This window comes from Suncus etruscus, chromosome 16 (genome assembly GCF_024139225.1).
Source record: "Suncus etruscus isolate mSunEtr1 chromosome 16, mSunEtr1.pri.cur, whole genome shotgun sequence".
NCBI lineage: Eukaryota > Metazoa > Chordata > Mammalia > Eulipotyphla > Soricidae > Suncus > Suncus etruscus.
This window is the reverse complement of record NC_064863.1, coordinates 65645515-65663879: the sequence shown is the minus strand read 5'-3', so window position 1 is coordinate 65663879 and position 18365 is coordinate 65645515. Positions and strand designations below refer to the sequence as shown.

At 43.4% G+C, this 18365-nt stretch overlaps 1 protein-coding gene across 1 annotated transcript in view; it reads right to left on the bottom strand.

Moving 5' to 3' along the window:
- The window catches only part of SHROOM3 (shroom family member 3), a 366880-nt gene that overhangs the window by 53541 nt on the left and 294974 nt on the right, over positions 1-18365 (bottom strand). Inside the window, exon 8 of the mRNA XM_049789876.1 lies at positions 13502-13630. Coding sequence (XP_049645833.1) covers positions 13502-13630 — 129 coding nt within the window. The remainder of the gene's footprint in view (positions 1-13501; positions 13631-18365) is intronic.

Here is an 18365-nt window from a genome sequence, read left to right as displayed (position 1 = left end):
GAAATACACATGGCCAAAAGACACATGAAAAAATGTTCCACATCACTAATCATCAGGGAGATGCAAATCAAAACAACGATGAGATACCACCTCACACCCCAGAGAATGGCACACATCACAAAGAATGAGAATAAACAGTGTTGGCGGGGATGTGGAGAGAAAGGAACTCTTATCCACTGCTGGTGGGAATGCCGTCTAGTTCAACCTTTATGGAAAGCGATATGGAGATTCCTCCAAAAACTGGAAATTGAGCTCCCATACGATCCAGCTATACCACTCCTAGGAATATACCCTAGGAACACAAAATTACAATACAAAAATCCCTTCCTTACACCTATATTCATTGCAGCACTATTTACCATAGCAAGACTCTGGAAACAACCAAGATGCCCTTCAACAGACGAATGGCTAAAGAAACTGTGGTACATATACACAATGGAATATTATGCAGCTGTCAGGAGAGATGAAGTTATGAAATTTTCCTATACATGGATGTACACGGAATCTATTATGCTGAGTGAAATAAGTCAGAGAGAGAGAGAAAGACGCAGAATGGTCTCACTCATCTATGGGTTTTAAGAAAAATGAAAGACACCCTTGTAATAATAATTTTCAGACACAAAAGAGAAAAGAGCTGGAAGTTCCAGCTCACCTCAGGAAGCTCACCACAAATAGTGATGAGTTTAGTTAGGGAAATAACTACATTTTGAACTGTCCTAATAACGAGAATGTATTAGGAAAATGGAGAGCCTGTCTAGAGTACAGGCGGGGGTCGGGTGGGGAGGAGGGAGACTTGGGACATTGGTGATGGGAATGTTGCACTGGTGATGGGTGGTGTTCTTTACATGACTGAAACCCAAACACAATCATGTATGTATTTAAGGTGTTTAAATAAATTAAAAAAAAAAAGAGCAGGAATGACCTTACTAATTTTTGTTTTTGGGGGAATCACTTTGATGTTTAATAAGAAAATATTTTCTTAAAATATATTACATCACGAGCATATCCATAAGTCATAAGACAATTTAATTTTAACATTGAGCAAGCTGAGTCTTGACATGTGGGAGCAATTCAAACAAAGCCCTTTTGTCAAACTTCTGACCACAAACAAGGAAACTTAACTACATAGGATGGGTAGGCTGATAAAACTAAAACTAACCAGAGACACAATGTCCTTCTTAGATGATTTTTTTTCTAACTTGGGGAGATTTAGGAATCTGAGATATCTACAAAAAAAATTTCGAGTATTTCTAGCAATTTTAGTTTATCACCTACTGTGTGCCTCACAAGGAGCTGAGTTATAGATGTAGGTTTTAGAGGTCACCAGTGGCCTCGAGGTGTTTATGAATATTGTTGCAAAGCTTATTAAGATGCATGAAAAGGTACTAAGAAGAAGTAGAGGGGCTGGAGAGATAGCATGGAGGTAAGGCATTTGCCTTTCAAGCAGGAGGTCATCGGTTCTAATCCCGGTGTCCCATATGGTCCCCATGCCTGCTAGGAGCAATTTCTGAGCCTGGAGCCAGGAATAACCCCTGAGCACTGCCGGGTGTGACTCAAAACAAAAAAAACAAATAAACAAACAAAGATATTTGTCTTCTCAGTCTTGAGAGATAGACAGTGGGCAAGGCATTTGCCCTGCATGCAGCTAAAAATGTCCAGCAACAGGAGAGAAAATTCATCACAGTCTAAACCCTCTCCCCCCAAAGAAAAATAGAAAGGAAGGGGGCCGGAGAGATAGCATGAAGGTAGGGCATTTGCAAGACGGTGGTTCAAATCCTGGCATCCCATATGATCCCCCGAGCCTGACAGGAACGATTTCTGAGCGTAGAGCCAGGAATTACCCCTGAGCGCTGCTAGGTGTGACCCCCCTCCCCCCCCCAAAAAAGCAAATGAACCAAAAAAACATTTTAAAGGTATTAAATTTCACTGAGGACCACACTAAATCATTACCATAAGAAAGAGGGACTAGTAACTGGGCCAGGAATTTTCCACTGAACCACCAACAGGTTGTAAATTTGGCAGATTCTTTTTCTCAATATTCTCTTTTTCTCACTCTAGCATCTAAAGAAGAACTCAAGAGTCCAGTCCCTGCCCATGTTTCAACCTCCGTCTGTAAACCACCACTGAAGTTAATGCAAACACTGTAACATCTTTCACCTATAAGTCTATTTTCTTTTTCACTGACTTTTAAAGTAAACTGCATAATATAGAGAATAGTAAGAGCTATGTTATCAGAATCTTTTTTTCCTTCCCAACTCTTAATTTGGAAGCAGACATCTTATTTGTGGGAAGGAGAGATTGGCTTTTAATGATTTCCTTAAACATCAGCTATTATGAATTTAGAAAACTGCCTTCTTTGCAACTTTTCCGGACTATGGTGTCTGCTATTAGAGTTGAGATAGGAAAAAAAAAAATCACTTTTGGGGTCGTGATAGCACAGTGGTAGGGCATTTGCCTTGTATGCTGCCGACACAGGACGAACTTGGATCTGATCCACGGCATCCCATAAGGTCCCCCAAGCCTGCCAAGAGTATTTTCTGAGCACAGAGCCAGGTGTGGCCCAAAAACCAAAAAAAAAAAAAAAAAAAGGGACCGGAGAGATAGTATGGAGGTAAGGCATTTGCCTTGCATACAGAAAAACGGTGGTTTGAATCCTGGTATCCCATATGGTCCCCTGAGCTTGCCAGGAGTGATTACTGAGCATAGAGCCAGGAGTAACCCCTGAGCACTGCCATGTGTGACTCAAAAACCAAAAAAAAAAAAAACAACCCACCAATTTCATGTGAGTATTTGTCTCTTCCACATACGGATACATGCAGAAACTCATAAAAATATTCAGAGTCAGGGGTCCAAAGAGACAGCACAATGGTCAATGGTAGGCATTTGCTTTACAAGTGGCGACCCAGGACTGATGGTAGTTTGAATCCGGCATCCCATATGGTGTACCATGTCTGCCAGGAGCTATTTCTGAGCACAGAGTCAGGAGTAACCCCTGAAAGACGGTGGATGTGGCCCAAAATACATAATAAATAAATAAAATAAATAAATAAATAAATTCAGAGTCAGATAGTTGTAGAGAAGCAGAGCTATTAGATATGCAGTTGAATTTTTACACGTGTAAAAATTATATTACAGAAGTAATAAATGTGTTATATATGTAATGTGTTATGTGTATAATCGTTATGTGTAATCATCGCATGTGTAAGTCACCTATGTTACATGTTAACACCTAATATGTTGACATGCGTAACAGCTATTAAATGTGTAACTGTATTTTTTTCATCTTTGGTTTGACGTTATTACTTAGAGAACAAATAAGGAGCAGCTCAGTATTGCCAGGTGAGGCTCTGGAAAAATTCAGATATCAGTAAAGATGCCTAATAATCAAGGAGCAAGAAATCCTAAACGGAGCAAAGAAAGCCTCTTCAACAAGTGGTGTTGGCACAACTGGCTAGCCACTTGCAAAAAAATGAACTTAGACCCCCAGTTAAGATCATGTACGGGGCCCAGAGAGATAGCACAGCTGTGTTTGCCTTGCAAGCAGCCGATCCAGGACCAAAGGTGGTTGGTTCGAATCCCAGTATCCCATATGGTCCCCCGTGCCTGCCAGGAGCTATTTCTGAGCAGACAGCCAGGAGTAACCCCTGAGCACTGCCGGGTGTGACCCAAATGTACGAAGGTAAAATCCAAATGGACTAAAGACCTCGATATCAGACCCGAAACCATAAGATATATAGAACAACACGTAGGCAAAACACTCCAGGACATTGAGACTACAGGAATCTTCAAGACGGAAACTGCACTCTCCAAACAAGTGAAAGCAGAGATTAACAGATGGGAATATATTAAACTGAGAAGCTTCTGCACCTCAAAGGAAATAGCACCCAGGATACAAGAGCCACCGACTAAGTGGGAAAAACTATTCACCCAATATCCATCAGATAAGGGCTAATCTTCAAAATATACAAGGCACTGACAGAACTTTACAAGAAAAAAACATCTAATCCCATGAAAAATGGGGAGAAGAAATGGACAGACACTTTGACAAAGAAGAAATACAAATGGCCAAAAGGCACATGAAAAAATGCTCTACATCACTAATCATCAGGGAGATGCAAATCAAACCGACTATGAGGTACCACCTCACACCACAGAGAATGGCACACATCACAAAGAATGAGAACAAGCAGTGTTGGCGGGGATGTGGAGAGAAAGGAACTCTTTTTTTTTTTTTTTTTTTTTTTTTTTGGTTTTTGGGCCACACCCGTTTGATGCTCAGGGGTTACTCCTGGCTATGAGCTCAGAAATCGCCCCTGGCTTGGGGGAACCATATGGGACGCCGGGGGATCGAACCGCGGTCGGGTCCGTCCTACGCTAGCGCTTGCAAGGCAGACACCTTACCTCTAGCGCCACCTTCCCGGCCCCAAGAAAGGAACTCTTATCCACTGCTGGTGGGAATGCCGTCTAGTTCAATCTTTATGGAAAGCGATATGGAGATTCCTCCAAAAACTGGGAAACCGAGCTCCCACACAATCCAGCTATACCAATCCTAGGATTATACCCTAGGAACACAAAAATACAATACAAAAACCCCTTCCTTACACCTATATTCATTGCAGCACTATTTACCATAACAAGGCTCTGGAAACAACCAAGATGCCCGTCAACAGACGAATGGCTAAAGAAACTGTGGTACATATACACAATGAAATATTATGCAGCTGTCAGGAGAGTTGAAGTCATGAAATTTTCCTATACATGGATGTACACGGAATCTACTATGCTGAGTGAAATAAGTCAGAGAGAGAAAAAAATTCAGAATGGTCTCACTCATCTATGGGTTTTAAGCAAAATGAAAGACATTCTTGCAATAATAATTTTCAGACACAAAAGAGAAAAGAGCTGGAAGTTCCAGCTCTCCTCATGAAGCTCACCATAAAGAGTGATGAGCTTAGTTAGAGAAATAACTACATTTTGAACTATCCTAATAATGAGAATGTATGAGGGAAATAGAAAGCCTGTCTAGAGTACAGGTGGGGTTTGGGTGGGGAGGAGGGAGATTTGGGACATTGGTGATGGGAATGTTGCACTGGTGGTGGGTGGTGTTCTTTACATGACTGAAATCCAAACACAATCATGTATGTAATCAAGGTGTTTAAATAAAATATATAAAGTATATATCAGCCCACTAAATAAAAACAAAGAAATGCCCCTACCCCTCAAGTGCTTAAAAAAATGGTCTTTTAGAGGAGAGGTTTGATGTATCCTAATGTATTTTTCTCTTCTCTGTTTCACTTTATCTTCCATTAGAGAAAAAGAATATAAAAGAGAATTGAAAGGCAACAAGTAATACGCAATAATTAAGATCAAGGGGCTGAAAAGATAGTACAGTGCTTGCCTTGTACAGTATAGACCCATGTTCAATCATTTGTACCCCATATGGTCCCCCAATCCTGCCAGAGTGATCCCTAGCACAGGGATAGAAATAAACCCTGTTGGGTGTGTACCAAAACCAAAATAATCAAAACAGGGTTTGAAAGAACACATTAGGTTGGGTGCTTGACTTGTGCAGAGCAATTTGGGTTTGATACTTGGCATCCCATATGATCTCCCAAGCATTACCAGGCATGATTTCTGAATACAGACAGAGTCAAGAGCAAACCCTGAAAACCCCTGGGTAAAGGAAAGAGAATGATGGAAAAAAGAAATGAAGAAAGAGAAAGAAAAATTTCTATTTTAAAATCACCCTAGACTTGAACATTCATTAAAATCAAGTTTTCAAATATTATCGAAACCTGAAAGAACTAGTAAAATTTTAAGAAAGAGAAACTGGACACTTTAAGAACACCTGCTTCAGTTCTCCAGTTCTTACCAATGAATATTTTCATAATTTAAGGATGTAAATTTTTTGAGTCATGTGATTTGTAAACTATGACATACTTTTATGTATACACTGTTCCAACACCATACTCACCACCAGAGTGCCTGTTCCCCTGCACCATAACAACAAATTGTATAATAAACTACACTGTAGGGGAGAAAATAATGAAACTCAGAAGAATGCTATCTCTTATTCAGTTTCAAAAGAAAGAATGCCAAATAAAACTTGAAAAACCAGCCCTGTGATCTCTTTCTCTATACATGTAAGTAGACCTTTTAATAATAAAAGTAAGTCTACCTTCCTTTTTAAGTAATATAAAATAACAAGATGGGTGCCTATAATAACAAAACATAAAAGTCACTTTAAGATCTAGAACAAGGGCCCAGAGAGATAGCACAGCGGTGTTTGCCTTGCAAGCAGCCAATCCAGGACCAAAGGTGGTTGGTTCGAATCCCGGTGTCCCATATGGTCCCCCGTGCCTGCCAGGAGCTATTTCTGAGCAGACAGCCAGGAGTAACCCCTGAGCACTGCCGGGTGTGACCCAAAAACCAAAAAAAAAAAAAAAAAGATCTAGAACATAGGGGCCAGAGTGATAGCACAGTAGGTAGGGCGCCTATCTTGCACACAGTTGACTGAGTTCAATCCCCGGCATCCCATCTAGTCCCCTGAGCATGCCAGGAGTAATTTCTGAGTGCAGAGCCAGGAGTAACCCTTGAGCACTGCAGGTGTGGTCCAAAAACAAAACAATAAAAAAAGATCTAGAACATTTATGATTGTTCCATCCACCTGCTCTTTACCCATCAGGTTTTATTTTCCAAATAAAAGCTTCCATAAAACTGTTGAACAGGACTCAAAAAAATTATGAATCAAGGTTATATAAAATAAAAGGTGAAATCAAATATTGCAAGCAGGAGAAAGATAGCCAAGTGTCCCTTCAATGGTGACAAAATGATGCGCATTGGCATTTTCCATCAACATCTCTTTTCATATCTATCAACTCCAAGTTGAATGAGAATATAGACTATGAGAAAATTTAGAGGGTTAAGACACTTGCATTACACATGGCCAACCTGGGCTAATTACCACAGAGGGTCCCCTGATCCCTGCTAAGAGGGATCTGGAAGCACAGAGCCAAAAATCATCCCTGAGCACTAGTGGATGTGACCCTCAAACCAAAAAAATAGATAAATGAGAAAATAGAGGTTCCCTTTTTTATACAATGTTGGTATTGAGAAGGCCTTAGCTACTAGTTGATAGGTGAGCAGTCAATCCCTTTAAGAATTATTCTGGGCCGGAGAGATAGCATGGAGGTAAGGCATTTGCCTTTCATGCAGAAAGTCAGTGGTTCAAATCCCAGCATTCCATATGGCAGAGGTCTCAAACTCAATTTACCTGGGGGCCGCAGGAGGCAAAGTCGGGGTGAGGCAGGGCTGCTTAAGGGATTTCGCTTACCGAATATTTGCAATAAAAAATCGCATTAGTAGGAAAAAAATCGCATTAAACATTTGCGTACCCCGAATGGAACTGCTCGGGGTATGCGAATGTTTAATGCGATTTTTTCTTACTAATGTGATTTTTATTGCGATTATTTATTTGGTAAGCGAATAATTGCAAATACTGCGATATTTGAAGGCCGGCCACGGGCCACAAAATGTTGTATGGAGGGCCGCAAACGGCTTGCGGGCTGCGAGTTTGAGACCCCTGCCATATGGTCTCTGAGCCTGCCAGGGGCAATTTCTGAATGTGGAGCCAGGAGTGACCCCTGAGCGCTGCCGGGTGTGACCCCCCCCCCCAAAAAAAACTTTAGGGGCCAGAGAGATAGTATGGAGGTAAGGCATTTGCCTTTCAAGCAGAAGGTCATTGGTTCGAATCCCAGCATCCCACATGGTCCCCCGAACCTGCCAGGAGCAACCCCTGAGTGCTGCTGGGTGTGACCCAAAAACAAAAACAAAATAAAGAATTATTCTGATATTCCCCAGGAAAAAGGGAAGCAGGCCCAAGTAAGGAAGCATACAATGCAAACAGACTACTAAATAAAATAGATAAAAAGTCACTCTAGATATCTCTACCCTAAAAAATAATAGGAATAGGGACTGGAGAGATAGCATAAAGGTAGGGCATTTGCTTTGCATGCAGAAGGACCGTGGTTCGAATCTTGGCATCCCATATGGTCCCCCGAGCCAGCCAGGAGTAACCCCTGAGCGCTGCCCAGTGTGACCTCTCCCCCCCCCCAAAGAAAAAGTAGGAATAGTGATACACAGGAAAATTACCAAACTCCTATGCCACAGGGACCAGAGAGATAGCACAGCTGATAAGATGCTTGTCTTGGGCCCGGAGAGATAGCACAGCGGCGTTTGCCTTGCAAGCAGCCGATCCAGGACCTAAGGTGGTTGGTTCGAATCCCGGTGTCCCATATGGTCCCCCGTGCCTGCCAGGAGCTATTTCTGAGCAGACAGCCAGGAGTAACCCCTGAGCATCGCCGGGTGTGGCCCAAAAATAAATAAATAAAATTAAAATAAAAAAAATAAAAAAAAAAAAAGATGCTTGTCTTGCCTGTAGGGGACTTGCTTCAATCCTGGGCTCTATACATGATTTCTAAACACTGTCAGCAGCGATCCCTGAGCACCACCAGGTGTTGCCCCCAAAACAAAACTTTCTATGCCAATATGAATGCTATGCTGAATTACACAAGGTGCTTAAATAATGAGAGTTTTAATAACTATTGAGAGACAAGTTTAAGTCATAGTGGTTAGTTAATTTCTTTATAAGCAGACATCAAAAAGAATCCTGGGGCCAGCACGGTGGTGCTAGAGGTAAGGTGTCTGCCTTGCCAGCGCTAGCCTAGGACGAACCACGGTTCGATCCCCTGGCGTCCCATATGGTCCCCCAAGCCAGGAGCGACTTCTGAGCGCATAGCCAGGAGTAACCCCTGAGTGTCACCGGATGTGCCCCCCCCCCCCAAATAAAGAATCCTATTAGGGGCCTGAGTGATACTACAATGGGTCAGGTGCTTGCCTTGCATGAAGCCTTCCTGGGTTATATCTCTGGCACACGGTCCCTTGAGAAAGGCCAGGAGTGATCCCTGAGTGCGGAGCCAGGAATAAGCTCTGAGCACCACTGGGATAGCCCAAAAATCAACCTAACAATCAATCCTATTTAAAGGTGTGCTAGTTAAGATCTTAGTAATGAGGGGCTGGAGAGATAGCATGGAAGTAAGGCGTTTGCCTTTCATGCAGAAGGTCATTTGTTAGAATCCCAGCATCCCATATGGTTCCCATGCCTGCCAGGAGCAATTTCTGAGCATGGAGCCAGGAATAACCCCTGAGCACTGCCGGGTGTGACCCAAAAACCACATACACACACAAAAGATCTTAGTAATGAAAGACTCTAAATCTTATCAAGATAGTAGACTTACCTCATGGTAAGCAGAAACATCCTAGATAACAACCTTCTGGTCAACTGAATGTTAACTTCAGGAGTGAGGTAGCACTGCTCTTTCTTTCTTTTTTTTTTTTTTTTTTGGTTTTTGGGTCACACCCGGCAGCACTCAGGGGTTACTCCTGGCTTCATGCTCAGAAATCGCTCCTGGCCGGCTCGGGGGACCATATGGGACGCCGGGATTCGAACCGATGACCTTCTGCATGAAAGGCAAATGCCTTACCCTCCATGCTATCTCTCCGGCCCCAGCACTGCTCTTTCAACTCCCATCGGCACCAAAGCTCACCACTGTCAAAGAGCTCCAATTGCCCTAAACTGCTGAGCTCTGGGTACAGGGTACAGGGGAGGGTTTTAGCCACAGTTGCCTCAGTAAAGCAGCCAGTAATGACTCAATTTCTGTTCCATAGAAGAGAAAAGGTAGCCAATGACCTACTGTTGTTTTACCTAAGAAACCAGCATCTCAGGCACTATTGTAGCTTTTAGAGCTGCCAGCACTCTAGTCTGTGGGCAGGAGAAGGAAAGGAGCAATGAAAGTCACTGGCTGGTAAAATGCATTAAATCGAAACTAGGAAGTTTCCTTAAATGACCTTCCCTGCTACATCAGCACCCTCCTCTCCAGACAAAAACACCACTGTCTGCAGAACTGTGTTCACTGTTCTCACACCCATCAAGGATTCCTAAGGTTCCTGACTCAGAGAAGACAAAATCAGCAATAGAGTGTCCAGACCTATAGCCAAGAGAGGAGCAAAGTGCCAGTTGAACAAACTTTGCTGCCCAACTGAGAATGAACTATAAGTCAAATGTGGAATTTCTAGTATCCATTTGTTAAATATTTAGAGGCTTTTATAATATTTCTCCTTGGTATATGTTTCTCTGCTTGCTTTCCCACCTACGTACGGCCTTTCAGGTAGGGGGCGTTGTTTGGACCTGAATAAATAGGAGTAAAGCTGGGAGGATAGGGTCCTTTTGCAGCAGGCTAGCTAGCCCTAGAGTTTGGAGCAGCTGGTGGGTTGGCAAAAAAATATTTTTTTAAACTTTATTGATTGATTGATTGGTTTTTGGGCCACACCCAGCAGTGCTCAGGGGTCACTCCTGGCTATACACTCAAAAATCACTCCGAGTAAGCTGGGGGACCATATGAATACCAGGAATCTAACTGGATCCCTCCCAGGTTGGCCACAAGCAAGGCAAAATGCCCTATGGCTGTGCTATCTCTCCAGCCCTGAAATGTTTTGTGTAAATTTTTTGTTGTTGTTTTGTTTTGGGGTCACACCCAGTAGCACTCAAGCTTTAATCCTGGCTCTTTGTTCAGAAATCACTCCTCGCAGGCTCAGGGAACCATATGGGATGCTGGGATTCGAATCAGGGTCTAGCCTGTGTTGGCCAAGTGGAAAGCAAATGCTTTATTACCGCTGTGCTATTGCTTCGCAAAAGATTTTGTGTCTGACCTTCTTGCCTCGTTTTACCCTATTGTCCGAGTGGATTATTTACTACGGATCTATACAACTGGAACTTCTTCCTCTATCCCGGTTGGACAGGGAAAGGAATTGCCTTTTTTGGGGGGAACTCAGGGGTAATCAAACCTCTACCAATCTCCAAGAGAACATGATCCTTCATCATTCCTCTTAATTTACTTTATAGACAATACAACAAACTATCATGTAAATAAATGCTTAATAATTTCATCAAATATTACAATAATGGTGGTAGAAGGTGACGAAGGGATGAGAACTCTACTAAGGAAAGTGATAACTGGAAAAATCTTTAGATTTAAGCCAGAATGTTCTGCTTCTTTTGCTAACTCATTGACACTTGCCTTGCATAGAGATAATCCAGGTTCGATTCCTGGCTCTACACAGTGTCCCAAGTACTGTAAGGAGTGGCTCTAGTACAGAGCCAGAAAAAAGCCCTGAGCACAGACCATGTGGCACAACCTTCCTCCAATCCCACCCCCTACCATCACTTAAAAAAAAACTTTGGGGGGGGCCAGGCGGTGGCGCTAAAGGTAAGGTGTCTGCCTTGCCAGCGTTAGCCTAGGACGGACCGCGGTTCGATCCCCCGGTGTCCCATATGGTCCCCCAAGCCAGGAGCGACTTCTGAGCGCATAGCCAGGAGTAACCCCTGAGCATCACCGGGTGTGGCCCAAAAACCAAAAAAAAAAAAAAAAAAAAAAACTTTGGGGCTGGAGAGAGATAGCACAGCAGTAGGGCATTTGCCTTGCATGTGGCTGACCCAGGAGGGACCCGGTTCAATTCCCGGCACCCATGTGGTCCCCCAACCTGTCGGGATTGGTTTTTGAGTGCAGAGCCAGGAGTGACCCCTGAGCACCAATGGGTGTGGCCCAACAACCAACCAATCAATCAATAAAGTTTAAAAATAAAATCTTTTACTAACTCATTAAACTGAGGCTTGATATATTTTAGGGAGATTCTTCAACTGAGAAAAATTAGATCATAAATATTCCTGTTGACAAGTTATAGAAGTCAGAAATCAAAACAGAAAAAGATAGGACTAGAGCCCTTGAAACTCAGCCATTGACCAACAAACAACAGGAGCTTCTTTTGTTCTTTAACTCAATTGCTTGGTTAGTCCCTGTAAATATCTGGTGAAGAAGCTTTTTCTTTTTGCTTAGACTTGGAATCCTCTCATAAATAGACTCCAGAACTTTTTTTCTTGTTGTTGTTGGTTTTTGGATTACACCTGGCAGTGTTCAGGGGCTACTCCTGGCTCTTTGCTCAGAAATCACAGGAGACCATATGGGATGCCGGGATTTAAACCACCGACCTTCTGCATGAAAGGCAAATGCCTTACCTCCATGCTATCTCTCCAGTCCCAAACTCCAGAACTTTTAAATTCCAAATTAGATTTAAAGGCGCTATGACCTATTACAAATTAGACCTGCTCAATGGCCACTAGCAATCACCAAAGATCAGTGTACTGTTACCATGTCGAATCTCTGTGGAAGAACCAACCAGCAGTGTCGCACCCCTCTCCATATCCCAAAACAGAATTTGGAGACTGGAGAGAATGTAGTAGGTAAGGTGCTTGTCTTGCATGCAATCGACAAGGGCTCAATCACCATCTCTGCATATGCTCTTAAGAGCACAGAACAAGAAGTAAGCTCTTAGCACTGCCCCCAAACCAAAACTAAACAAACAACAAACAAACAAAAACAGGACTTAGATCAGAGTCTGCTTTGAAGGAGTTCCTAACAAAGTTGGAACAATCTGAGTATCTTGTCCTTCAAACTGATGGCATATTAATGCTAACTGTTATGGCTAGAGTATGAGTTATAAGTACAGTCAGACTGCCTGAATTTGAAGTTACGATTTGGTAATTGAATGCCCTTCTGACTAGGGCAAACAGAGCTGGTGTGAGAATGTGATGAAATATGCAAAGCTATGGTACACCACCCAGCCCACAGGAAGCTTAGATGAGCAGCTATGTACATTTTTATTAGGTCAACTTGTCCTCTCTGCATGTTTCTTTACTAGAGATGATGAGAGAAATCCTAAAAGTATCAATTCAAAAATGAATTAATCTTGATAGATGACTTATATCAAACAGTATGCCAAAGTATAAGCTTTGAGTATTTTTTGTTTTCAGAGTATTCATTCATTCATTTGGTTTTTGGGCCACATCCAGTGGCGCTCAGAAATTACTCCTGGCTTTGCTCTCAGAAATACTTCTGGCAGGCTCCAGGGACCATAGGAATGTCAGGGATCTGGCCCTCAGAGTATACTTTAAAAAAAATATTATTGGATCTAATGGTTTGAGGGTACTGTCTACCCCTTCTCCAGCAAATGATGTCTTAGAAGCTTTAGAGGGTCTTAAAACTGAGTTTCAAAACTGAATTAAAATGTTCAACCTCAGGGCTGGAGCGATATAGCACAGCATGTATGGTGTTTGCCTTCTACATGGCCATCCTGGGTTCCATATAGTCCCCCAGAGCCAGCCAGGAGTGATTCCTGAGCACAGATCCAAGAGTAACCCCTAAGTCCTGCTGGTTCTGGCCCCAAAACCAAAAACCAAAATAAATAAATAAATAGTAAAATAAAATAAAACAAAATAAAGTAAAATGTTCAGCCTCTCCTTGCCTCTATCACTTAGTCTGTTTTGCCTCTTTCAGCCCTCAGTTTGGTGTCCTCTTTCAGCCCTCGGTCCCTTTTCTGGGTCTCTTACCTATGCTTCAGCCGAAGCTTAACTCCTCCTGACCATGCTGCCTTCCTGTGCTGGGGGTCAGAGGTGGGGTACTCAGGGCCAGAGTCACCGACGCCAGGGTCTGTAGAGTCAGAAGCTGCACATGCATCTCTGACAAAAAGAGAGAGAAAAAAAGAAGTTGAGCATGATAAAGTCACACACACACATACACACACACACACACACACACACAATGTATGAGGACCCTGGGCCTACACACACACACACACACACACACACACACACACACACAAAATGTATGAGGACCCTGGGCCTAGAGCTAAACTGAGCAGCAAAGACTAGAGTCCAATGCCTTCACTCAGCAAGATTCTTTGCCCTAAAGAAAGCAAATCTACTGCAAGGGATTGTAGTCTCCTTCCCCAATCTGTTTCTGTGACTCTTTAAGTGCATTTCTCGTCTTAGAAGGCCAGTATTTTCCAACCAAGAGGGAGTCATTAGCTACTATGAAGAAGAAAGTCTAATGATTCAGTCATGGAGTATACGTTAAGAAAACTTAGGGATGGGGTATGTATCTCAAAGAGCTGGAGCTCATGCTTTCCATGTAAGTAACATCACCAGCACCACATGGTCCACCCCAAAGCACCAGGAGCAACATAAGATAACCAAGCCTGGAACATATCCTGAGCACTGCTAGGTATGGACCCAAAAAATCAAACCCCTACAAAAAAGATGAAGTTGGGGGCCAGAGCAGTAGCACAGGAAGCAGGGTGTTTGCCTTGCATGCGGGCAACCTCGTTCGATTCCCAGCACACCATATGGTCTCCTGAGTGTGCAGGAGTAATTTCTGAATGCAGAGCCAAGAGTAATCCCTGAGAACCACGAGGTGCAGCCAAAAATAAATAAATAAATAAAAATAAAAACAATAAAAAGATGGGGCTGGAGCAGTAACACAGCCTTGAATGTGGCTGACTTAGGACAGACCATGATTCGATCCCCCGGCATCTCATATGGTCCCCCAAGCCAGGAGTAATCCCTGAGAGTCACTGGATATGGCCCAAAAACAAACAAAACAAACAAACAAAAAAAGATGAAGTCATTCCTTGAACAAGTCCATTCCCATAACTCCCTTCTGTCATATCCTGGGATGGTATGTTTTCTCTGACTAAGGGCATGAAGTTAGGCCAAACAGACAGTAAGAGAGGCAAGGAAAAATCCCACATGGTCAGGCATTCCTCCATGGGAACTGATACATTTCTCCTCCTGAGAAGATTCCCAGTTCCAGAACTTCTAGGATACAGTCAGTAAATTCTGACTGCACCCTAGAAACATCATCTCGCTCAGCTGTCCCTGCACCAAGTCCTGAAATAAGTTTGCTGTCATTGTACTGGACTGGGTTCCAGGGGACTATTTTCATGTCTGTCTTCAAGGTTCATTAAATCTCTGAGAGTTCAGGTGGGTCCTGGCATACTTTAGAGGCAGGGATTTGGAGCCCCAAACAACCATTTCTGTGTGGGCCTTGACTAAAAGGAATTGGGGCTACTTATCAACTTTTTGGTAGTTAAAGAACATTGTAGGATGGGTTGGAGAGACTGCACAAAGATTAAAATGCTTGCCTTGCATATACCTAGCCAACCCCAATTCAACCACCAGGATTACATATAGTTTCCTGAGAACAACCAGCACTACTGGCCCAAACCATCCCACATACATGTGCACACATACACTCACACACACCTCCCAGCTACAGAGAACATGGTGGCAAATGACCAAAGAGAGTCCATTTCTTTTTTTTTTTTTTTTTTGGTTTTTGGGCCACACCCGGTGACGCTCAGGGGTTATTCCTGGCTATGCGCTCAGAAGTTGCTCCTGGCTTGGGGGACCATATGGAATGCCGGGAGATCGAACTGTGGTCCGTCCAAGGCTAGCGCAGGCAAGGCAGGCACCTTACCTCTTGCGCCACCGCCCGGCCCCGAGAGTCCATTTCTAAGTAACAATTTCATCTTTTTATCTTGACCATAGTTATTTCATCTCTTTCTCTAATTACTCTCCTCACCAGATTTAGGATTCTTGATTTTCAAGATGAGTTGGTCTAACTCTAGACCTGAAGTCTAAAGAGATGGCTGAGGTTCTGTCACTCATGGGCTGAATAATGGTGGGCAAATTCAATCTGAGTCTCTGCAAGTGGAACTAGGAGGCACTTATATTTTAGCTGGCTCTGCCCACCAACCAACTCTGTGACTATCCTCTTTGTGTCTCAATTCTCTCATCTCTAAAACAAACATGAAATAATGTTTTGGGGCCAAGGATAGGACTGATTTGTGAGAGTACATGCCCAGCATATAGAAGACCCTAAATTCAACCTCCAGCAGGGTAGGCTCCCCCCAATCCCACCTCTCAGCACCACTAATTGTGGCCCTCTTAAAAAGCAAAAACAAAAACCAGCTTACTCAGAGTTTTAGAAATTGAATCGGCTCATTTGGGACTAGCATTTAGGATAGAGCTTCGCACGTGCTCAGCACTCAGCAACTTATTGTGTGTGGCACTCTCGCAGAGTTGCTATAAAGTCTAGATAATGACTACTAACCACCCACACAGGGTATGTGCTTAATAAACTACTGACAGTATTTTCCTACTCTCAATCTTCATTTCAAAGCTCCCTTTAGTTAAGAGGTTATGCAAAACTGACAGAACTGAAAAGACTCCAGGTGTGCTAAAATAACAGAAAGGAGAGCACTGGCTAGAGAGTGGACAAAGGGAAAAGCCTTTTGAAGAATTCATCATATGCACCCCTATTAATTTTCATATAATCCCAGGGGCACCAACCCCAATGGCCATCTGGCTTAAACTGAAGCTGCAAGAAGATTTAGATTTCTTTTTTTTTTTTCTTTTTCTTTGGTTTTCAAGCCACACCTGGGGTGTTCAGGGGTTACTCCTGGCTCTATGCTCAGAAATCACTCCTGGAAGGCTCAAGGGACCATATGAGATGATGGGAATTGAAATGAATCAGTCCCACGTCAGTCGTGTGCAAGGCAAATATGCCCTACTGCTGTGCTATCTTTCCGGCCCCCTGTAAGAAGATTTAAAAGTAGGTCAGCATCAAGACCCAGATGCAGGGCCCGGAGATATAGCACAGCGGCGTTTGCCTTGCAAGCAGCCGATCCAGGACCAAAGGTGGTTGGTTCGAATCCCGGTGTCCCATATGGTCCCCCGTGCCTGCCAGGAGCTATTTCTGAGCAGACAGCCAGGAGTAACCCCTGAGCACTGCCGGGTGTGACCCAAAAACCAAAAAAAAAAAGAAAGAAAAAAAAAAAGACCCAGATGCAAAGATGTTATGAATGTAGGTGCACACCCAAGAGCACTCATTAAGAAAATCCATCTGACAGCACAGACCCCTTCCAACTGTACTACCCAATGTACTGGATGTGCAGGAGATAAAGAATAGCCTGAGCTTTCACTCAACCTCTGTGGCATTTAATAACTTCGTCATTTTTGGCCTAACACCATTGACTCCTATCTCTACAGTAACGGAGCCCTTTTCTCTCAGAGGACAAAGATCCAGGGGTACATAGATAGTGAAGGGCTGGCAGGAAAAATGGGCAAGCAGGAAAGAGATTGATGCATTATGTAAAGGAAAACACTTCATGTTTTGTTTGTTTTGGGGGCCACCCTCGGCTGCGCTCAGGTGCTATTCCTGACCCTGTGCTCAGTGATTACTCCTTATAGGCTCGGTTACAATATGGAATGCCAGGGATCAAACCTGGGCAGGCCGCTTGTGAGACAAATACCTTACCTGCTGTGCTATTGTTCCAGCCCCCATTTCATCTTATTTAGAAAAGAATTTTGCAGGCTAGAGGAAGATCAGTAATAATGGGGTCATCAATGAAGCAAGTTTTCAAGTGAGCTTATTTTTTTTTTAATCTTTTTTTTTTTTTTGGGGGGGGGGGGTTTTGGGCCACACCCGGCAGTGCTCAGGGGTTACTCCTGGCTGTCTGCTCAGAAATAGCTCCTGGCAGGCATGGGGACCATATGGGACACCGGGAATTGAACCAACCACCTTTGGTCCTGGATCGGCTGCTTGCAAGGCAAATGCCGCTGTGCTATCTCTCCGGGCCCATCAAGTGAGCTTATTTTTACACCAGAGATATAAATCATTTGACTCAAAAGCACCCTAAGATACACTGTGTAGAAACCCTGGAATCAATATGACATTATTTCATTGCAGGGGTCTCAAAATCAATTTACCTGGGGGCCGAAGGAGGCAAAGTCAGGGTGATCCTTGAGTGCAAAGTCAGTAGTAAGCCTTGAACATTGGGGATGTAACCCAAACAACTAAAACAAAACAAAACAAAACAAGAAAAGATTCCTCTAGGGCAGGGCCACAAAATGTTGTACGGAGGGTCGCAAACGGTCTGCAGGCCACGACCAGCACTAATTCCAGACTCTGAAATTACCACCTGACATGGCTGATCCATACTCAGCCTTCATATTCCTATTTGGACATCTTTTCCTCTGGGGTCTGCTGGGGGTTTTCTACTTCCCTGCTGCAGGCCAGTAGCTTGGTGCCTAACACAAAAATGTTCAGTAAATAATTAGAGAATGAAGTACTGAATGAAGTACTAAGGTTTAACAGACCTCTAACCTTTCTTCTTTTTTTTTTTTTTTTTTTTTTTGTGGTTTTTTTTGGGGGGGTCACACCCGGCAGTGCTCAGGGGTTATTTCTGGCTCCAGGCTCAGAAATTGCTCCTGGCAGGCACAGGGGACCATATGGGGCGCCGGGATTCGAACCGATGACCTCCTGCATGAAAGGCAAACGCCTTACCTCCATGCTATCTCTCCGGCCCCTAACCTTTCTTCTTTACTATCTCATAATTCATGAGAACTTGCT